Genomic DNA, 24,367 nt, shown 5'->3' on the forward strand with positions numbered 1-24,367 from the left:
TGCTGCAAGCCCCTATATGCTCAGGAACATCAAAGAGCAGAGCTGAAAGCATCAGGAGCCACTTATTATCAACTTCATTGATTTCAAGAAGGCTTTCGACAGAATCCATTGGCAGTCATTCCCGATACATCACAAGGCAGTTTGGCATCCCGGAATGGTATATTAACATCTTCAAAGCCTTATACTATGTCTCCAGCTGCTACATAAAGACCAGCACAGGCACTAGGGACTCCTTCAACATCATCACAGGAGTACGGCAAGGCTGCTTACTCTCCCCATTGCTTTTCCTCTTGGCTATTGATTTTGTCATGACAGAGGCAATGGTTGGTGCAGACTTTGGCATCCAGTGGCAACACCACCGATTGACAGATCTGGATTTCACAGATGACACAGGGGGGAGGCAATGGTGTAGTGGTATTGTCGCTGGACTAGTAATCCAGAGACCCAGGGTAATGCTCTAGGGGCCCTGGTTTGAATCCTGCCACAGCGATTGGTGGAATTTGAATTCAATAAAAAATCTGGAATTAAAAGTCTAATACTGACCATGAAATCATGGAATCATACCTGACAGATAATGTCCCAGACACCACCGTGATGTCCCACCCGCAGGACAGACCCAGTGGAGGTGGCAGCACAGTGGTGTACAGTCAGGAGGGAGTTGCCCTGGGAGTCCTTAACATTAACATTGACTCCGGACCCCATGAGGTCTCATGGCATCAGGTCAAACATGGGCAAGGAAACCTCCTGCTGATTACCAAATCCCTCAGCTGATGAATCAGTGCTCCTCCATGTTGATCATCACTTGGAGGAAGCACTGAGGGTTGCAAGGAGGCAGATTGTACTCTGGGTGGAGGACTTCAATGTCCATCACTGAGAGTAGCTCGATAGCACCACTACTGACCGAGCTGGCCGAGTCCAAAAGGACATAACTGCTAGACTGGGTCTGCGGCAGGTGGTGAGGGACCCAACAAGAGGGAAAAACATGCTCATCAACCTGCCGCAGATGCATCTGTCTATGACAGTATTGGTAGGAGTGACCACTGCACAGTCTTTGTGCACCCTCACATTGAGGATACCCTCCATCGTGCGTTGTGTGGCACAACCACTGTGCTAAATGGGATAGATTTCAAGCAGATCTAGCAACACAAGACTGAGCATCCATGAGGCACTGTGGGCCATCAGAAGCAGCAGAATTGTACTTGAACACAATCCGTAACTTCATGGTCCGGCATGTCCCTCACTCTACCATTACCATCAAGCCAGGGGATCAACCCTAGTTCAGTGAAGATTGCAGGAGGGCATGCCAGGAGCAGCACCAGGCATATCTAAAAATGAGGTGTCAACCTGGTGAAGCTATAACACAGGACTAATTGTGTGCCAAACAGCATAAGCAGCAAGTGATAGACAGAGCTAAGCGATCCCACAACTAATGGATCAGATCTAAGCTTTGAAGTCCTGCCACATCCAGCCGTGAATGATGGTGGACAATTAATCAACACGCTGGAGGAGGAGGCTCCACAAATATCCCCATCCTCAATGATGGAGGAGCCCAGCACATCAGCGCAAAAGGTAAGGTTGAAGCATTCGCAACAAACTTCAGCCAGAAGTGCCGAGTGGATGATCCATCTTGGCCTTTCCGGAGGTCCCCAGCATCACAGATGCCAGTCTTCAGCCAGTTTGATTCACTCCACATGATATCAGGAAATAGCTGAAAGCATTGGATACTGCAAAGGCTATGGGCCCTGACAATACTCTAGCAATAGTACTGAAGATTTGTGCTCCAGACCTTGCTGCGCCCCTCGCCAAGCTGTTCCAGTACAGCTAAAACACTGGCATCTACCCGGCTATGTGGAAAGTTGCCCAGGTATGTCCTGTACACAAAAAGCAGGACAAATCCAACCCCGCCAATTACCGCCCCATCAGTCTACTCTCCATCATCAGCAAAGTAATGGAAGGGGTCATCAACAATGCTATCAAGCGGCACTTGCTTAGCAATAACCTGCTCACTGATGCCCAGTTTGGGTTCTGCCAGGGCCACTCGCTCCTGACCTCATTACAGCCTTGGTTCAAACATGGACGAAAGAGCTGAACTCCTGAGGTGAGGTGAGAGTGACTGGCCTTGACATCAAGGCAGCATTTGACCGAGCGTGGCATCGAGGAGGCCTAGCAAAAGTGGAGTCAATGGGAATTGGGGGAAACTCTCCACTGGTTTGAGTCATACCTAGCACTAAGGAAGATGGTTGTGGTTGTTGGAGGTCAGTCATCTCAGCTCCAGGACATCACTTCAGGAGTTCCTCAGGGTAGTGTCCTAGGCCCAACCATCTTCAGCTGCTTCATCAATGAGTTTCCTTCCATAATGAGGTCAGAAGTGGGGGTGTTCGCTGATGATTGCACACTGTTCAGCACCATTCAAGGCTTCTCAGATACTGAAGCAGTCCATGTCCAAATGCAGCAAGACCTGGACAATATCCAGGCTTGGGCTGACAAGTGGCAAGTAACATTCATCCACACAAGTGTCAGGCAATGACTATCTCCAACAAGAGAGAATCCAACCATTTCCCCCTGATGTTCAATGGCATTACCATCACTGAATCCCCCACTATCAACATCTTGGGGGTTACCATTTACCAGAAACTGAACTGGACTAGCCATATAAATACTGTGACTATAAGAGCAGGTCAGAGGCTAGGAATCGTGTGATGAGTAACTCACCTCCTAACTCCCCAAAGCCTGTCCACCATCTACAAGGCACAAGTCAGGAATGTGATGGAATACTCTACACTTGCCTGGACCAGTGCAGCTCCTACAACACTGAAGAAGCTGGACACCATCCAGGACAAAGCAGCCCGCTTGATTGGCACCATATCCACAAATATTCACTCCCTCCACCACCAACACATAGTAGCAGCAGTGTGTACCATCTACAAGATGCACTGCAGGAATTCACCAAGGCTCCTTAGACAGTACCTTCCAAACCCACGACCACTACCATCTAGAAGGACAAGGGGAGCAGGTAGATGGGAAAATCACCACCTGGAAGTTCCCCTCCAAGTCACTCACTATCCTGACTTGGAACTATATCACTGTTCCTTCACTGTCACTGGGTCAAAATCCTGGAACTCCCTTCCTGACAGCACTGTGGGTGTACCTACACCACATGGACTGCAGCGGTTCAAGAAGGCAGCTCACCACCATCTTCTCAAGGGCAACTAAGGATGGGCAATAAATGCTGGCCCAGCCATTGAAGCCCACATCCCATGAATGAATGAAAAAAGATATCACCTTGCTGACCAAAGAATCGCACGTACTCCAAGACATGATCATGTTTGTGGACATGACCAGTCTTGAGAGGAGCAGCGCCAAGGTTGGTCTATGCATTAGCTTAGAGAGAACCAAGACAATGATGACTAGACAGCAACAAGGCCATCCCATCACCATTAGACAACAGAACATCGAGGACATCAACCATTTCCCCTACCTAGCAAGCAACATCTCCAGGGATGGTGATATAGAGATCAACATCCACACAATCGGCAAAGCAGCATCAGTCTCCCAGCGGCTGTTCATGGTTTGGACATCCAACACCATCAATACGGTCATGAAGTGGCGAATCTATGTGTCCACAGTAGTACCAACTGCAATCTATGCCAGCGAGACATGGAAGAGCACAGCAAAGGTGTCTCGTAAGTTGGGCGTCTTTCATCGGCATTGCCTACATAAGATCCTGGGCATCAGATGAAGGGGCAGCATTACCAGTGAAGACGTTCTAGTCAGAGGGGCCTGTGGGACATTGTGACAGAGAGATGGCTGAGGTTGGCAGGACACTTATTTCGCCTCCAGGATGTATGCCCCGCCAGAGTGGCAGTACAATAGGCACCACCAGATGGAAGAAGAAGATTGGGCCTGCCAAAGAAGACCTGGTGAAGTACATTTAAGGAGGACCTTCAAGGGTGTGACACCACTTGGGCTGGAGCGGAAGAGATTGTGATGGACCAGGAGCGGTGGCGGAGTCTTGCTGCCCATTACCCCGCATGGGATGGAGGGAACTAAGCCTAAGCAAGTATGTAAGGTTATTCAGCAGGGTAAGAGTCCCTCGCAGTAACTGTATGCAGTTGCTATTCATTTAGCAGATTAGGAATACACATTATGTGACTGTACTGTTTATTTCGCAGGGTGAATATTATTCACTAGGTAACTATGGAGTTACTGTTTATATAGCTGGGTAAGGGTCCCTTGTAGTAACTGTATGCAGTTATTGTTTACTCAACAGGAGGAGGATTACTCACTGTGTAACTATATGGAATTCCTGGGGCAGAATTTCCTCTGGAAATGTTCTAGCAAGCAGGAGAGGAAAAATCAGGCAGGCAGCTGTTCTGCAGCTGCCTGTCGCACACCAGCAGTTGTAGTGATTTTATGCAGAAAGTGACGTTAGGTGATGTATACCTCTACCCAAATATGGCAGTAATATCGGTGTAAGTGAGGTGACTTCCTTCCAATTGTGCTAACGCAATGGTGCCCATCAGGAACAGGCTGCGTGTATGGTGTATGGTGTGGTTGTGGCATGAGAAGGGGCATTTAAATTTTAATGCCCGCCCCCCCCCGCCACTGAGGAAAAGTAATCGATTGCACGATAATCGATTACAGCCCAAATGACTCCTTCCTTTAATTAACAAAAAGAACATTTTGTTGGCTGCCTCGGGTCCACCAGCCATGTTAAGCTGATGCAAGCTGCTGAATCCTACAGGAGCAATTTCTCTTTCTCCCTCAAGGCAGGCTCACAAACACAGGTAGGACTCTCGCCAATGCCCCACCCGACATTCAAATGATCCCAATCCCAGGAAAATCAGACAGGGTTAGGGCAAAAATAACATGCTTCACCAAAGTACCATAAGCACAATGGCTGCTGGGGGATGGAGAGCTGGGTGGCGGGTGGGGATGTATGGGTGGGGGGGTGCGGAGGGGCTCTCCTCCTGTTTAACAATCTAAATTACTTCGTAACTGTGGGTAAAATGAAGATACCTGACCCATCTCTTCTGATGCCACAACAGGAATATTATAATAATGCAGAATGGATATTCTGAGAATCAATATTCTGCACCCACAGAATCGCTTCTTTTTGATCCAAGCGCTGACTCTCTTGTACTCTATGGTAAAATCAAAAGCACCTAATCTTCTATTTAGAACTGAACAACAAAAACCAATAGGAATTACCCGGGCGCATTTCAATTTAGATAACTCTTTTTATCCTGAAACGCTGTTGACATAAGGGAGTCCTTTGCTCAGTTGTTCCACTTTGTCAATGTTAGCAGAATTATAGTTGGCACACAGTTTCCATTTACCAGAAGCTTTGACAGCGCTGGTTTATTTAGGGCAGGGGTTAAGTACAAATGAACATTTTCATTTCAAAGGAAGCTGCTTGTCATTGTGTAAAAATTAACAGGCAGCAGTAGCTTCCTAGTCATCAGCTTGAAAATGGCATTGACCTCAGAAAGTAAAGCATGGGCTGCATTGTTATCCCATGTGGTCCACAGAGCCACTGTGTACTGTAGAGTGACTCCATGTGGCCATCTATCGTATTGCATGTGCTGAACAATGACATCATGGTAGCTGCAGCCCTGTTGTATGCTGTATAGTGGCTCCGAGTGGTCATCCAGTGTAGTGCATGCAACCAAAAGATCTACGATGCAGTGACAATGTGATCGACACTCCAAAACAAAAGCACAAATTCAAACAATGGCATGTTGTGGCCTAGAAACTATTGTTACTGTAATTTGCTGATGGTGCTGGGTTAGGGAGTGGGCTCTTGAGAGAATTTCACTATCAGTCCAAAGGGCCTTGACAGTGCAGTAGATGTAGAACCAATATTGAACAGTGAAGGGGGAGGGGGTATGAGGGAATGAATTACTCGAAAGCAAAGAATGACAATGACTGATGGATCCAGCACAGAGTCTTGCCCAGCTACAGTTCACTCTGTCTGAGGATATACCCTGCTTTGCCTGAAAATGTTTAATAGGAAAATATATGAATTATTAGTAAATGCGTTGCATGCCATACATTAAGCTTTGTTTTAAAGTTATTCTGTGGCGATGCTGCCTTAGGTATAGATTCCAACAACAGATGTACAGGCAGGTCCTTTTGGATCTACCCTCACCCCAACCCATTTCGCTACATGGTGGGGACCTGGTGGAATTGCTGCTGTGAAAGGGAGCCTGCTAGCACAGGGGTGCAAAACCTGGGCAGTGCTGTAAAGCCGTCAAAAACAAGGGCACTTAGGGGAGCAAAAGAACACTAAAGATAGGATCAAGGCTCTCACTGAAGCCAAGACCTGGGCCTTCAACAGGTGTTTGATCCTGTATCTACAGAGATGCCCATATTGTACTGAAAGTAAGTGCCAGGTTGAACACAGGAAGAAAAACTGCTAAACCACGGGCCACATCAACGGGGTTTTCAGCTCCTGCTGTTTTCTGCAGATTACAGAATGGCTGCAACCCATTCTCCAGAATGTAAAACATGACGGATGCTCTAGCTCATCCAAATGCCATCGGAAACTGATTAGTTATTAGCAACGCACTTAACCATAGAGCGGGTATGTAATGCTAATTTTAAACAAAAAGTTGGCACGAGTACAAAACAGAAAATCCCATTTTGCACTCATGCTGACTTATTATTAACAGGCAGGAATGTCGTGACCTAGACCACCCCCACCAGCATAAACATTATTTCACAGTGCACAGAAATAATTAAATTGCTGTTAAAAAGATCAGGAAAATTGTCACAAATACTTCACCACATTTATATTTTTTTCCCATGTGCATTCATTTCCAACTAACTAGAAGAAATGCACAGCAAAACAACTTGAATTGATCGAGAAAATAATGAGAGGCAGTTTAATATCCCAGAAAAGCTTGTTTGTGGTCAGCAAGCCAATAGTTTCAGCTGGCGCATTAGCATTTCTTTAAGCACCTTTCCATGAAGTGATTGATATTCTTGTTCTTTTGCCTTTTACAGATTATCATGATGCATTTCCCTGAGCTAAAATATACTGGCCAAACCTTCAGCCTTTTTAATAAACAGTTGACCTTCAGGTCTATGTGGCAGTCCCAGAAGTTGAAATAAATGCAGGTAGTAATGGAATGCGTAATCTAGCCTGGCACCCCAGTGCAGTCCTGAGGAAGTGTTGTCTTATCACAGTTGCCTTCCTCCTGATGAAGTGTTAATGTGAGAGCCCAGCTGCTCTCATGTTTCAGCTGAACATAAGAAGTTCCTATTTGCAAAACAGGGAAGGTGCCCAGTGTTCTGGTCAACATTTCTCCTTCCATCTACAACACCTGAAGCTATCTGATCATTCATCCCATTGCTGTTTTCAGGATCATGTTTTGTGCAAAATGGTTGCTTTGTAAGCTGATTTTTTTTTAATTTGCTCATAGGAGGTGAGCATCACTGGCAAGGACAGCATTTATGTCCCATCTCTGATTGCCCTTGCAAAGGTGGTGGTGAACTGTCTTCTGTAAGCGCTATAGTCTGTGATGTAGATACTCCCACAGTGCTGTGACAGAGAGAGTTGCAGGATTTTGACCCAGCGACGATGAGGGAACTTTGTATATTTCCAATTCAGGACCGTGTGTGACTTGGAGGGGAACTTGCAGGTGATGGCAAAGGTCATGACTTTGGAAGGTGCTGTGCTTGGCAAGTTGCTGCAGTGCATCTTGTAGAGGTGCACCGGTGGTGGCAGGAGTGAATGTTTAAGATGGTGGATGGGGTGCCAGGCAAGCTTTGTCCTGGATAGTGTCAAGTTTCTTGAGCCTTAGAGCTGCACTCCTCCAGGCAGCTGGATAGTGTTCTGTCAACACAACATAACAGTGACTACACTGCAAAAGTAATTTATTTGATGTGAAGCACTTTGGCATGCCTTGAGAGATGTGTCATGTGCTATGTGAATACAACTTGTTTTTTTCAGTGGCGATTGCACAGAGATGAGATAATGAATAAATACTGTAGTGAACTCTCTATCAATGATGTATCTGTCATCCTTAAGGAAATGACAGGCTATGAGCAGGATTTTGCGGCCCTGCCTGCCATCGGGATCTTCCGGTCCCACCGAAAGTCAATGGACTTTTGGCTGGGCCACCAAATCTCCCACGGTTGGTCCCGCCACAAGTGGGTTGGAAAATCCCTGCCTATGTCATTTGATTTGATTAGCTTTTCTCATGTGATAGTTCATGTCAACAAGTAGGAATTTAAATACTGTTCCAGTCCTACTCCTGCCCCCTCCCACAACTCTTTCTCCGGTACATCGATGATTATTTCGGTGCTGCTTCATGATCTCGTCGGGACCTGGAAAAATTTATTAATTTTGCTTCCAATCTCCACCCCTCCATCATTTTCACATGGTCCATCTCTGACACTTCTCTTCCCTTCCTTGACCTCTCTGTCTCAATTTCTGATGATAGACTGTCCACCAATATCCGTTACAAGCCTACCGACTCCCACAGCTACCTCGACTACAGCTCCTCACACCCCACTTCCTGTAAGGATTCCATCCCATTCTCTCAGTTCCTTCGCCTCCGTCGCATCTGTTCTGATGTCGCTACCTTCAAAAACAGTTCCTCTGACATGTCCTCCTTCTTCTTTAACCGAGGTTTTCCACCCACGGTTGTTGACAGGGCCCTCAACCGTGTCCGGCCCATCTCCCGTGCATCCGCCCTCACGCCTTCTCCTCCCTCCCAGAAACATGATAGGGTCCCCCTTGTCCTCACTTATCACCCCACCAGCCTCCGCATTCAAAGGATCATCCTCCGCTATTTCCACCAACTCCAGCATGATGCCACCACCAAACACATCTTCCCTTCACCCCCCTTGACGGCATTCCGTAGGGATCGTTCCCTCCGGGACACCCTGGTCCACTCCTCCATCACCCCCTACTCCTCAAACCCCACCTATGGCACCTCCCTATGCCCACGCAGAAGATGCAACACCTGCCCCTTCACTTCTCTCCTCACCGTCCAAGGGCCCAAACACTCCTTTCAAGTGAAGCAGCATTTCACTTGCATTTCCCCTAACTTAGTCTACTGTATTCGTTGCTCCCAATGCGGTCTCCTCTACATTGGAGAGACCAAACGCAAACTGGGCGACCGCTTCGCAGAACACCTGCGGTCTGTCCACAAGAAAGACCCAAACCTCCTTGTCGCTTGCTATTTTAACACTCCACCCTATTCTCTTGCCCACATGTCTGTCCTTGGCTTGCTGCATTGTTCCAGTGAAGCCCAACGCAAACTGGAGGAACAGCACCTCATCTTCCGACTCAGCACTTTACAGCCTTCCGGGCTGAATATTGAATTCAACAACTTTAGATCTTAAACTCCCTCCCCGCATCCCCACCCTATTTCTTCCCCTTCCCTTTTGTTTTTTCAATAATTTATATAGATTTTTCTTGTCCCACCTATTTCCATTATTTTTAAATCTACAACTAATACCTTGTCAATCTTTCCACCCCAATCCCACTAGAGCTGTACCTTGAGTGTCCTGCCATCCATTCTTAATTAGCACATTCTCTTAGATAATATCACCACCTTCAACACCTCTTTGATCCTTTTGTCTGTGACATCTTTTAATTCTCTGCTCCTATCACTGCTTGTTTGTCCCTACAACCACCCCACCCTCAACTTCTCTCCCCCCACCCCACCCCCCACCATAAACCAGCTTATATTTCACCCCTCTCCTAACTACACTCAGTTCTGTTGAAGGGTCATTGGACCCTAAACGTCAACTCTTTTCTTCTCCACCGATGCTGCCTGACCTGCTGAGTTTTTCCAGGTAATTCTGTTTTTGTTTTTGTTTAGGAATTTAAATATATCCATTTAATTAGCTCTCTGACATCATGTTGCGTGTGGGAGGGTGGAGGTGGAAGGAGATTGGGGGAGGGAACTGGCCCTGTTTAATCTCACATCTTTGACAGATATTGTGAAAGGCGATAAATTTAGTGATTTTTAAAACATTAATGCCACTTGTCATTAATAATTCAGCTCAAATTCTGCTCTATAACCTTCAACCACTTAAAACCCAACAGTAACCGCAAGGGTGCATATTGCCAGTTTCATTATTTGCTTGGATGATGTACACGTTGCCCCTTGAAATATGTTGTTTATTTTCCATTTCCAATTCTAGTCCATTAAAAATGTGAAATTTCGTTTTGATCATAAAGCTATGGTTTAATGCAATATAATTTGCATATTCCACCCTTTATTAGAAGCTGAAGAATTTAAAAACAATCCTAGCCTGATACTTGATGAAGGCACTCACATTTGAGACCCATTTCAGGAAGTTGTGCCTTCTGTTCTCTCATCCTTGAGTTTAGCCTTCAGGTACTTTACAATTAGTGGGGCTTTACAACTGAGGGAAAGGGCAGGATACAAAGTCAAAGTCAATGTAAATCATATGTCCATGAAATAAGCCTCTGTTACATAACATAAATCTTCACATGCCTGTTCACTGTTAAGAAGAAAACAACTTTTTAAAGGGATCATTGTTTGAAGTTGTGATCCATTTTAGCATGAGGAGAGTAATATATGGCTATCATGTGATCGGTATGTCCAAGTTTAAGTTCTTTAAATATCCTAATAGTTATGCTGGACATGTTTAGACTAAGGCTATTTGGGAAATGGACTATAATTAGGTGATGAATTGCGGTCACATAGAGAGCACAAAGTAATAACATGCACTACGGAACAGATAAACAGCACCACATGCTAGATAATTTATCAGTCTCCTGTGGGTACTTTACTTTTTGACACTCACACAAACATAATTTATTGCTGTTACATTCTGTCTTGAAGATATAACCATAGAAATTGCTGTTGGCAATACATTTGACGTTAGATTTTCACCTTTACTGTCTCAGTGTTAAGCATCACCTGGGTCGCACAGAAAGTAGTCTGTTGGGGAGGATCAATTGCACAGGGATGTCTCTGATTGTCCTTGCATTTGAATTGAATGGAAGAAAAATCACCAGACTCTATAAGGGGCATGGAATCAGTCTGAATTGCTAAATGCAACTCCGCATACATACACACATATGTGAACACACATGCACAAAAACACACATACACACACATAGCTGTTCATCCAACTTTCAAGTTCCTATTGGGAATTCTCAGGTTCACCCAATAGCAAAGAGCCTCCAGACATTCACTCACACCAATCCAAGCCTGATGGTATTGGTTTGATTGGACCCCTGTCCAGATTCAACTTCTTCATTTCTGTTCCTGTTATACTTTTGCATTGACCCGTGTGTCTTCCATCTTCTATCAGCAGCTGTTTATTTTGTAATTCATCTGTATTTACAGTACGTGACCCAGTCAATCACTTCAAACAGACTTGTTGAAAGCTAATGCAACAAAGATTGGTTAGTTTGCTTGATTACTTGAATGACATTTGCGAATGTAATGTCTTCTGGTACAGTGCACTACATGTTAGTGTACCAACAAACAATGTCGGCAGCAAGACAATGGGGGTTTTCTGATGTCCCCAAATGTCAATAATTAAAGTTCATGGTGCTAAGCACAAGAGCAGTAATTCACATGGTGATTAACTGTAATTCTCTCTTAAGCAGCACCTCAAGCGCTGTTACAAAGCAGCATTTTTTAATTCATTCTCAGAATGTGGGCACAACTGGCAAGGGAGGTGAAAATAGCCTATGGTTATCCTGAACATCTATCTGGTTGACAGAATGAGTTAGATGGTTAAATAAGCCTTTCTCACTCCTATTTTGAAGTTCTAATGTCCTGATATGATTGACACCCTTTTCCACCAAAAATATTACCTGGTCTTGAAAAGATTCATATTGGAAAGTGATCAGTGACAAAACAATTTTTCACATAACAGGGAAGTGATAAAATTGATTTTCATTGCAAAAGGCTGAAAAAAATGGAGTGAAAACTCATCTTCTGCATTGTCACCACCTTTTGTTGTTTCCCTTCCAGATTAGGTGGAGAGGTTGGAAAAGGAAGCGAAAGCACTTGCATGGGAAAACACTTTCGTATGGGATTCATGACACTGCCCGCTCCTCAAGACCGCCTGCCACATCCTTGTGCCAGTGGCTTTTCAGTAAGGTCGCAGTCGCTTCATTCTGTGGGGGGTGGCGATGATGAAAGTCATGCCTGTGCGCGCAAACAGCCGCCTCCGAAACCCAAGCGAGATCCAAGCACAAAGCTGAGTATCTCGGCAGAAACTGTGAATGTTGGGCTCGCAGCGACATCAGGAACAGGAGGGACACCAGTCGGAATAGGATGGGCACCAGGAGCAGGAGGGGCACCAGAAGCAGCTGGGACACCAGGAACAGAAGGAACGCCAGGATCAGGAGGAATATCAGCAATGGCTGGAATAGGAGGGACACCAATGGCAACTGGGACAGCGTTGAAAGAGCATGACAAAAACGCAGGTGAGCGAATCCTACGCTCCAGATTATTAAAATGATGTGGGTACAATTTTGGCTTTTTGCGGTAGCATAAAACAGGTGATGGCGAATCAGCAACTTGTTTTACATCTCTCCCCATTTTTATTTCCACTGACGTCAAAGAGGGCATGATGTTAAACTTTCTGTTATATAAGGTTATTAATTGATAGGTTACAATGTTGGGTAAATGGAGTTGAGATGCAAATTAGCCATGACCTAATTGAATAGTGGAATAGGTTTGAGGAGCTAAATAGCACATGCTAGTTCCTATGTTCCTTCCAGGCTCACTATAGGCCATTTTTGGCATTTGGTGGGATATTGCTACAAGTTATCCTCCTGAATATTTTTTGGAATGGCTTTCTGGTCAATTCACAGTCCTATTTCCTCATTATCCTATCATCATTGCTTATTCTTCCAGCACCTGCTCTTTCATAACTTGAGATAGGCGCTTGGACTTAGTTTGTGACATACTTCCTCTTTTATTCATGATTTCTAAGAGATTTTGCTTCAAACATCATTGAGCCACAATCCAATATTTTTTATAACAGATTAGTCAGTCATTCAGAAACCATGCTGTTGATGTAATGCAGGGTCTTTGTAGACAGAACCTAGTCTAATTAATGCAAGTGAAAATACGTGTTCATTGTTAAAATCAATGGGCAGTCTTGCTATTAAAGTGCAGGGTAATGCGTCCCCTCTGAGACACCAGCGTACAAGACTCAGAGGCATTTGGGACAGAACTTTCCGCTCCTGCCAGTGGTGGGTGAGGGCACTAAATACGGCACGATAGAAAAAGTCAGTTTTCCGCCCTGGGGAAATTAGTTTGGAATTTTGATCTCCTGACTTTGACGGCGGGTTAAAGGTGGGTCATGTTGCCCACTGAGTTATGGCAGGAGCCACATTTCCATTCATGAATGCTCGTAAAAGACCACCTCACCGGAATTCTGTTCCCCCCTCCAAATTAAGAGCCCTGCCAATGGATAATTAGAATGATCTGTTTCCCTATTGTATACAAGTGACATGCACCTGGCAAGCTTCAATTCATCAACGACTTCGAGGTTGGTAGATGCTGTTTTTGCCCAGCTTTAAAAGCGCTGCTGCTAGATTTTGTGTGCCTGATTCACAAGCTGCGCCAAAGCAGGACACGGGAGGCAATACCAGAGGGGAGGGGGGAAATGGAGGCAAAACTTGGGGGTATGTTGTGGAGCACAGGAGGGAAGTGGGAAGACAGAGGCAGGACTAGTGGGTGGTCAATGAACAGAGTGCAGTGAAAGAATGTCCTGGAGTAAGAGTTATAAGACTGTCCAAGGAAGAGTCTGAGAATGCCCTGAGGCTGAGGCCACGCTGTCGGGGGCATATTGAAAAGACTGTCCTTGAGCTGTGCAGGCATGTCTTGGTCCCAGTCTTGTGTGGGGAAAGGCCTCTCTGTGCTGTGGCAATGGTGCAAAGTATGGTGTGCAGGGCGTGGTCAGTCACCTAAGGAATTTGGTCCTGGAGGTTAGAGCCATGGTAGAGTGAGGCAGATGGGGGTGGGGGAGGCATCTATATCCTGTAAGTCAGTAGCTGAAAAGTTACGGGGTGGTGGATTGGATGGTCTCATGAGGGGGAGGTCGCAGACAGTCAGAGTGCATGTGGCCTCAAGAAGGGGAGGGGGCAAGTCGACAAAGTGCACGGGGACATCAACATTAAAGGGTTCAGGGGCGAATATTTGCATGGATAATGATGGACTTAAGGGTAACAGGAAGGCTGGAGAGTGATAGGAGGAAGGGGAATTAGGAGGCAGTGAGTATGGAGGAGGATGGGAGGGTCTTGGTGGCTGATAGGGAGACTCTGGAAGCTGGTCCCCCAGAGGAATGTCAGCAGCACCATTTTGAGCTCACCTTAAAATGATGCAGTTTGAGAAACAAGCTAGAAAAAAGTTGATCGGGGAGATGGGGGTCTCAGGGCGCAGAGGAGGAATTCAGCTCAGCAAATCTTGGCCAATTTTAGGGGCACCCTAAAACTGTCCTGCTGAAACCATGAGAGCATGGCTCAGCTGAGTACTGGACTCGAGGGTCTCATGCACAATGAACGAGCTTGGCTCCTCTACTAATGGTGTGCATTCAGATGACAATCCATAATTTTAGGTGCTGCAGTGCCTAGTGTCTTAATTGGTACCTGATCCTTACAGAGGCATGTCAGAATAGATGCAGAGTCCAAGAGTCAATGGCAGAGGCAGCATGGGCCCTACACACCTCCAGTGTAATAATCATGGCGTTCAAGGCACCATGCTTGCAGTCAGACTCGGACTCTGCAGGGGCCTGGTTTTCAGAAGCCCTCTGAGCATCAGAGACCTCGGCTGTCACTACTTCCGCCTCACCTCCGTGAGGTGATCACCAGATTGTGACCCCGAGCCTATTCTAGAATGAGGACCCACCAAGGTACTTGTGTCTGCGCTGGTGGAGGATGCAGGTGAACACAGTGACAGATCTTCATCCGATGGTTCCTCGACATCCCGATCTGAGGTGGTCTGGAGGCTGGGGCTGATGAACTTGCTCAAACTCTTCCTCTGCCTTTTCTTGCTGGTGGCTGGAATAGAGAAAAGAGATAATTAAAGATTGACTAGGCAGGCGCCTACACTATACGTCACTCACATTGTCTGCATGTGGCCGATGTTTACTTGATGGACTCTCACAGGCTTGTTGGGGGAGGCTGATCTCGCCTTCCAGTCAGGAATGAAGTCTGTCCTTGCCAGCGAGCTCTGCCACCTGTTCCTCATGGGGTGAGAATGTCCTGAGCACTGGGGCCCTCCTCCAGTTTTCACTCTCTCCCATTGATTATGGGTGATCTTGTCCTGCATAAAGACAAATGGATTGACTGTCAGCACTACGCATGAAAGAGCAGTTCATGAGTATGTGTGCCTGCTATGCGTGCTGAGCCCTCCACAGCAAGGGATTTAAGATGCTGTTTGTGCAGGGTTTTACATGAGATGGAGAGCTTAATGTGGCTGGCAGACATTCAGTGCTGATGCCCCATCTGCTGGTAATGTATGACATCCCTGTGGACTCTAACCCGTAGACTACCTGGTGCCCTTATGAGAGTGTGAGTTTGGATTGAGTAGAAGTTCCACTTACCCTGGTGGAGCACATCAGATTCATTTCCAGCACTGCAGGACGGTCTTTTTTTAAGTGCCAGGGGTGCTGACCTCCCTGGTGACCTCCTCCCAGGCCATTGTGGTCAGATGCGGGGACCTCCTGCTCCCATCCTGAGGAAAGAAGACATCCCATCTTTCCTGAAGGAGAATCCCCAGGGAAGCCTGGCTGAACCATGGAACAGACAGCTTTGTATCCTGGGTCGGCATGCTAATATAGACACTCAGTCCACACCTGGCCTGTGTCGTAAGGTGTTGAGTGTAATTTGGTAGGTCTTATTAAGATATTTGTAGTCTTAGATAGTTCAACAGTAAATATTTATTAATTACTAAAAACTATATACATAGGTACAATAAAGGTCCAAGCTAGGAGCTGTCTCCTTGCTTGCTTCTACACACGACTCTGTCCAGCACTATACTGACCCCGATAGGTGTGGGTTATGGGTTCTCTTACATCACTGTGTGGGCAGTACTGTACTTAATTCCACATTAACTCTTGATGTACCAGACCCTTATGCTACAGCCTGCAGTGAATGAATGTCTGCGTGGGTGTCTTATAAATATGGCATCAACCCCATGAGGTAACAGCAGGATGGGTGAATCACTGCCTGTCCCGCCACAAGATTCGATGAGCTCCTCACTGATCTATAATTAATGAGCTGAAAAGCAGAAAGTTGGGTGTGAAAACCCACCCAGCGGGAATCACGTTGACTTTCCCACCTGCCACTGCACTTAGTCTCAGAATGGAAAATTCCACCCTTGGTTTTTTGACCTTGTACTGTTGCCTAATATAATTCTATGGGTTTTTTAAATTTATTCCTTCATGGGTTGTGAGCATCGTTGGCAAGGCCAGCATTTGTTGCCCATCCCTAATTATCCTTGAACTGAATGGCTTGCTAGGCCATTTCAGAGGGCGTTTAAAAGTCAACCACATTTCTGAAGGTCTGGAGTCACATGTGGAGTCACAAGGATGTCAGATTTCCTTCCCTAAAGGGCATTGTTGAACCAGATGAGTTTTTACAGCAATCGATGATAGTTTCATGGCCACCATTACTTTTATTATAATTCTCTGTTGATGGAAATAAAATTAATTGTTTAAATTAAGCTTAAAACAGTGAATTGTAGCAGATCATGCCTGGGGCTGTGACTCTGATAAAAATGTGCCAATGTCAACCAGTTCAATCAAAATCTTAAGTACTGGGAAGTTAAAAAAAAAACAAGTGTAAAGGAGAAGGTGCCCATTTCCTACTTTTTGGATAATTGGTTATTATTGAATTCTAGTAACTGAATTATTAATTTCAGCCTTTATTCAAGTATAATCAGCTGTAGTAGCTCAATGGGTTGGTTCCACTTTCATTCATGCTTACTGACAAGCTCTTGTAGCTTCCCAGGCCCAGACTATGTTCAGCTCTTTGCTATTTTCTGTGCATCGAGTGGGCCACCTGTTAGCTTGTTCATGGCAAGTCAGAAGATGTGCTGTTTTAGAAGGACAGGCGAAGAAATGGGTACTTTCTGTTTCTGGCAAACGTTCTGTACTGTTGCGACTGGTTTTCACTCTTACTTCGTGGCACAGCAATTTGTACCTGTCACAGTTTGATAGAGGCCATCCAATTTCTGTATCAGAGAGGGCGGGAAGTTTGATTTCTATTGTGCGGGATGGGCTGCAGAAGGTTCCACTAGGTGCCTGCTCTATTGTGCCAAGTCCTTCAAACTCCAGAAAGGCAGGGTGGGTACATGGGCAACACTTTTACCTGTGTCCCCCTTCATGTCCAGGGATAGCTCCCTGTCCACCCAAGGAAGTTCTATCCACAATCATTCATTTAAGTTCTGGGTATGTCCTTTATGCAAATTATTAACTGTTTTGCTGAAGATCAATGTGTTTTATATGCTGTCCCAGTCTGTATGAGACCAAAAATGGTAGATATAGAAATTGTAAGGTCTGGACAGTGGCTCAATATTAATACTGTAAACCAGTGTAATTGGGATTTATAGGGCAAAAAATCTTTAATGATTAAAGAAAATATTTCCGTCGGAGATATAAAATAGCTTTAATATATGTTTCCTATTGCTTCTATCACTCGCTATGACATTGTTTTGTAAACTGCAAGTCCACATTATTTTAATGCCTCCAGTCCAGCCTTGCCCATTCACTTACTCAAAAATGAATACTGTACTGCAAATATCTAAAGATTGTTACACTTTGAATATTCCTTCTGTTACATTGAGTGGTCAGCTGAGTGGCATTCAACTGGGAATACTGGAAACTTTTATAAATCGTTGCATGGGCAGTAATGGATTTGTAATTGAATAATATCAAATGTTAAAATGGCTCCTTTGATGGCTCAGTGATTTTTATGCAGCATACCAGGAAACTCCCAGGTTTTTTTTTGCTTGTTCTGTGCTGATTTAGCTGAAATCAGCCTGGGTCATGTTATAATTAATCACCATGCTCCTGACATGGAGAGGGGAGAATTGTTCAGTCTTCCTGACCCTGACTACTGATTTCTGACTGGATCTGTGGCAATCAGATGGAGATGGGAATGGGAGGCAGTTGTAATGATATCTATGATCTAATTACCTGTCAAAGCTCACACGTGAGTGAGACCAGAATTTCTTTCTAAGCATTTTAAATAGTTTTTAGAAAGAGTGAATATCTTTAAGAGACAGTGCCGTTTTAAGATCAGGAGACAATCACAATGGCTTAAGGTGAATGAGTTGCATCATAGTTCCCATTATTCATTGCATGTGATTTTACAATACATCGGAAAGATCAAGTCCACAATCTCAATTTGTTTAGCAGAGTGAGCAGGTCTTAGACATCATACACATAGTTTTGAAGCTATCATTAAATCGACATTTTGTGAACCACAGAACTGTCTCCATCAGGTGAGAGTGAAAAGATGGATTATGAAGATGATCATGTAATGCTGCCTCACGATAATGGTACTTCTATCAAATACGACCAGATGAAAATTAGAATCAAAAGATTGCTGCAATCTTTTGTAATCTAAACAACACTCCGGTGTAAGAATCAAATTATAAAAGAAATTTAACCAAACTTAACCGCAGGACCTTATTATTGTGCTTCTGTTCTGTTTCCCACCCAGCAGCCAGCCAGATTGTCAGGCTGACCAACTGTTGGGTGGGAAAGCCAATGGCAGAATGTTATAGTCAGGAACATTTCGGATGGCCTCCAGCAACTAGGAAAGATCGTGCGTTGAGTGGAGGGAGTCGGACTGGCAATCAGATGGGAGGGGTGACCGAGAAATTGCAAGTTAGGGGTGGTGGTGTCCAGTCAACTGCGGCAGGAGATTTATTTGAGGAACTTGGGAGAAGCATTCCTTCTCCTCCCATGAGCCATGCTATAAAAAGTACTGGCTGCTGGCTCTAGCTATTCCTGCATCCCTATAGCTACTGGGTTTCCTGAATCGTGGGAAGACAGGCTAACCAGCAATAAATTTAAATTGCTACCAAAATATCTGGAGCGGAGCTCCATTACATATTATAATGACAGGCCCATTTCTCCATAGCAGATTACTCTGACGTCCCCATGAAATGTTTAAAATTGAAGTAAGTGCTTTGTGGGTTGGATTCAGGGTTAAATCTTTGCCAGTTTAACTCCCCAGACCCTCTTCTGCCCGCATGGGTGGATTAAAATGACCCCCAATTCCTATACTGATAAAAGGGAGGAAAAAACTTCAAGTGGATCTATTAAGCCTTTGGACACTAGTATTCCACAGAATAATTTCAGTGCCATCAAGTTGTGGATCTAGCAGGCATCCTCATATCCTCATTCATGAGGTTAAGTACAACTCATGAGTGCCATCACTATGCATTGGCTGTCATTCTTACTCTGCAGATGTACATACACCCTGATGTCTTCCCTCTATGAACATGGCATTTAGAGATATCCTCCTGCAGCTTTTCTATTAAGCTCAATCAGAAAAATTTTTGAGCTGCTGTTCTAATTAATTCTGCACAACTATCCATTCAAACAGCATCAAATGCTATGGCCAGCATGTGTAATAGCAGTCAGAATGTCCACTGTGACCTCATACTTGTTACATGGGAACGCCAATGAATGCATTCAACTTGTTAATTTTAAAATACGATTCCATTAAAGGATGCATGGGGCATGATCAGGTCAGAATCGTCTTCATTTTTTAAAATTCTGCGGTTTCACATTAAACATTGTCAGGCTTCACTGCTTAACTTATAACAGACATATTTTTAAATTGACCTTTTCTTTACTATGGGAGGGATTGTGGTTCTTCTCAAGACACGCTGATTTTAAAAGCTGTGGGACAGCACCAAGTGCAATTGATCTCGAGAAAATCAATGGCTGATTCACAGAGAAAGCCTCTAAAAGTAGAAACAATCAAAATAATAGCATCTGCACAAAGGCAATGGAGATAGATGATAATGACCGAATAAGACAAAGGCATGCTTTTCGGTTGCATAATTCAATTTCAAGGCTGTATTGGAAATGAGAAAATTCTTAAATGCTTTGACATAATCTACAAGACACATTCACCTCCGGGAGAAATTATTCCCTTCTCTTGGTTTATTGAAGTTGTTGTTCAAAAATGTCAGTTTTAATCTGTCATACGTACATCATAACTATGCTGGAAAAGCCTATCATGATTGTTCATATTGTGCATTTAAATAACTTACGTGTTCCACAAAGGCAACATACAAATAATAGATGTCAGTTATGAGAGATTTACACCTAGATTCAGGCGTGCTTCAAAACAGTAGCTTATAAATGATAGCAGATCATTGTCTAATCGATTTATGTGACTTTTTTTTTTGCTGTTTTTACAAACAGGTATTATTCCATTTATTTAAGTAAGATCCTTTTCGAAAACGCCAAAGCAGTAACAGTTTGAGGGGCTCACATGACATCATAAGCTCTCTCAATGTTCAGTGACGGTACTTCCAATAAAATTCTAAAATCAAGTCCGTAGATTATTTTTAAATATATGTTGACAAAAAATGGCTGGCTTGGGTTTTGACAGCTGGTATTAGGAACCATTTCATGGATTCATAACACATATTTACAAGAATATAGGTCCTTATTTCATGTGCCTGTGGGAGTTAATTGCAGAGACAGAGGTGGATGATACAGGTACTGCCTAAATTGGTGAAACCCATACAAATTATTTGAATATGAATTTGTAACTTTAAATCATGGAGCTTCCAAATAAAACTGTCTAAGCCCTAATGTGCCAGCTGAGTCAGACATGTCATCTATTTGCAACACTATAGTACCAGCTGGGTGAAGTACTTTCATCACCAATGCACTGCACAGCTGGATAAAATACACCAACAGGCCTTATATGCTGCTAGTGGCCCCTAAGTTTTTTTTCCCCCCTGTATGTCACCGTAGTGATGAGGAGTAGCATCTAAAAGCAGATTCCCAGCCACTTTTCAAATGTTACGTGAAAAACTAGTCACGCAGCGAATCCACAGCCTGTATCCATGCTTTAAACGCATAACCATCTTTCATTGAGAACTGAACATGTGTGTGGTTTCTGTGGGACAACTTTATGGCAAGTAGACGATACCACAGTGCTAGGAATCTGAAACAGAAGCAGAAATTGCTGGAAATACCCAGCAAGTCTGGCTGTATCTGTGCAGAGAGAATCTGGGTGGAATTTTATAGTCACGGCATGGGGAAAAACCGATGGCAGCCCCACTGCAGCCATTTTTCGGAGGGCCCAGTGGCATTAAGTACCAATCGGACACTTACCCACCTGCCATCAGGCTTCCTGGCTTCTGTGAGGGGTATTTCCCCCCCCAGAAATCCTGGTGCAAGGCAGATGCCCCAAACATGCCGCCAACCCCCACCCCCCACCAGAAGCTGCCAGCAGCTGGCAGCTCTCCAGTACTGGCAGCACCACCAGGAGCAATGGCCACTGCCATTACTGCAGTCTGGCCTATACCATGGATCGACGATGGAGCTGCAGGAAGCAGGTGAGTCTGGCCCTAACAAGGGGTGCAGGAGGGGTTGATTAAAGGTCAAAAGGTCCCTTACTCTGGATCGCTCTGTTCCTGCCTGGTTTAATACCAGTGCCACTTAAGGTCCTCAATTGGCCTCCAGGTGGAAAGGCCATTTTTGAGCCTTCTCATTCTGGATTAAATCATGATGAGTCAGGAAGGTTGGTTCTCCACTCTGCATCTTCATGCCCAATCATGAGGCCCACCCACCACCAAACCCTGCCTCCAGGGGGAACATTAAATTCTGCCCAATGCTTCAGGTCAATGACCTTTCATCAATACTGGGAAAAGCTAGAAATGTAATAGGTTTTAAGGGTTCGTGGGAAAAAAGATGAAAGGACTTGATAGGTAGATACCAGGAGGATGTTTCCTGGTGCAGTAGGCTAGAACTAGGGGACACAGTTTAAGAATAAGAGGTCTCCCTTTTAAGATGGAGAAGAGAATTTTTTTGCTCTCAGATTGTCGTTATATGTGGAATTCTCTTCCCCAGAAAGCAGTGGAAGCTGGGTCATTGAATTTATTCGAGGCTGAGTTTTTTATAGACAAGGGAGTCAAAGATTATGGGAGGAAGCAGGAAAGGGGAGTTAAGGCCACAACCAGGCCAGCCATGATTAGGCATTGAATGGCAAAGCAGACTCAAAGGGCCAAATGGTCTAATCCTGCCCCTGAGTCCTATGTCCCTATGTTCCCATAATAGGGTGGAAGATATAAGGCATTAATTCTAACTGTGTGATATGAGACAAAGTATACATCATCACAGGAAGCGATGCAATGACTCATGCTCTCTCTTGTAGACCTCATGGCAAAATGGAGATGCAGTAAGTTGTTTCTCGATAAAGTTAATGTTTTCCTCATGTCAGCAAACTCCTTAAATATTCTGTGTTACCACAGCAAGACCAAGAATATTATATCTTGGCACTGAGTGAAGGCACAAGCATGGAAAAGTCTCTGCCAATACTGCAAAGCTTCGACCAGGTCGCAGGCCCCAACCAAGCAGAAGCATGGCTGCACTTGTGCTGAAGATTTACCCGATATTGCACTGCATGGGACCTCACTGTGAAGCTGAGCAGTGAGCAGGGCAGTACGCTAACATATGCGATGGGTGGCTGTGCTGACGATAACCTAGTCAGGCAAAGGATTGATGAAGAAAAAAACTAAGTATGATGAAGTGATAGAAGCCTACTTCAGTCTGTGAAAGAATACCATTATCAAGTGGACTAAATTTACCAAGTGTACCCAAAGACAAGGGAAAATTATTGATACATTTATCAATGACCTATAGAGACTTGTGAAGGACTATGAATATGACAGCTTAGAAAACAAACTAATCAGGGACAGAATTGTAGTCAGAGTCTGAGATGAAGCATCGTCTGACCACTTATAGTTGAGAGATGATTTAATCTTAACAAAAACAATTCAACAGAGCAGACAAGCTGAGGCCAGGAAGCAAAATCCATCGGTGATTCAGGGAGACCAGGGAGAGCCACATTCCAAAAAGGACTGATTCAGTGGAGAATGTTAAATTTGAAATCTGGGAGGTGGCCAGCCAAAAGCTGGGTGGCAGGAAGGGTGTCCATTAGCCACCCCAGCTAACTGTAATCAGTGTGGCGGGAAAAAACATAGGTGTGAAATTTGTCCTGCCAAAGAGGCTGAATGCCATTTTTGCAGAAAGAAGAGTCACTTTCAGGCTGTGTGCCATAGCAAGAGATGTCTACAGAATAAGCAAATAGAAAACCCTTCGAACAGTGATAAGATCCATGAAATAGAAGATATCAATGATATTGAGATGCTTTTCCATGGGGAAATTCAGGAACCATGCAGAAGCTACTGGACTACTGGTACCCGCGTAGAGTGAAATAAGACATACTTTAAATTAGATACAGGTGCAGCAGTTTTGGTTCTTTTCTGATGCTGAACCGTGGTTGGAGAAAAGTTCTCTTCAGCCATCATGCAAAGAACGACATGGTCCAGGAGGTATCACAGGACAACTGAATGCAACCCTTCAATATAGAAAGAAAAATCACTGAAAACCTAAATGTAATACTGAACCAGAGTTGTTCACTCTTAAGCAGGAAAACCTGTACCAACTTATATCTGATCTGCAGAGTAGAGGAACTAGAAAGTCAAGAAGATCAGCCTATAAACATCAGAACTGAATTTCCACAGCTCTTCATAGGACTTAGAAAACCTAAGACAGCATACCACATCACCCTTCATCCTGAAATGAAGCCAGTATGTCTGTTTACATCCAAAAAAAATTCCTTATCCACTCTTACCAAAGGTAAAGAAGGAAATTGTCTCATTTTTGAAGCAAATGGATTATTTCACCTCTGACAGAGCCAACAAGCTGGTGCTTGGGGATGATCCCAGTGCCAAAACCCAACAGATCTATTAGAATTTGCATAGATCTTACCAAATAAACAAAGCGGTTGAATGCAAAGTCTGTGGACTAGAGCTTAACAAAATTGGGAAAGAGCTCCATCTTCAGCTATATGCAAATAGTGGTTTTTAGCAACTACCCCTCAATGAATAGTCCAAGTTCCTTATAACCCACATTATACTGTTCGGTGGGGGAGGGGGGGTGGGGGGGCAGGATGGTTTGTTACAACAAATTTTACATTACATCAGCACCAGAAATCTTCCAAAGGACAATGTCAAGTATCCTGGAAGGACTGGATGGAGTTGTATGTCACGTGGATGATGTTCTGATCCATGGATCCACTCGGACAGAAAATTACACTAGAGTCCGAGCTATGCTACAACACCTACAAAAAGCAGGACTTCCA

General features: G+C 44.5%; 1 protein-coding gene across 1 annotated transcript in view; it reads left to right on the top strand.

Moving 5' to 3' along the window:
• nyap2a (neuronal tyrosine-phosphorylated phosphoinositide-3-kinase adaptor 2a) overlaps positions 1-24,367 on the top strand; it is a 176,016-nt gene that overhangs the window by 78,068 nt on the left and 73,581 nt on the right. The window contains exon 3 of the mRNA XM_078564137.1: positions 11,979-12,436. Within this exon, the coding sequence (XP_078420263.1) occupies positions 11,979-12,436 (458 nt within the window). The remainder of the gene's footprint in view (positions 1-11,978; positions 12,437-24,367) is intronic.

The sequence above is a fragment of the Cetorhinus maximus genome, chromosome 19 (assembly GCF_964194155.1).
Source record: "Cetorhinus maximus chromosome 19, sCetMax3.hap1.1, whole genome shotgun sequence".
Taxonomy (NCBI): domain Eukaryota; kingdom Metazoa; phylum Chordata; class Chondrichthyes; order Lamniformes; family Cetorhinidae; genus Cetorhinus; species Cetorhinus maximus.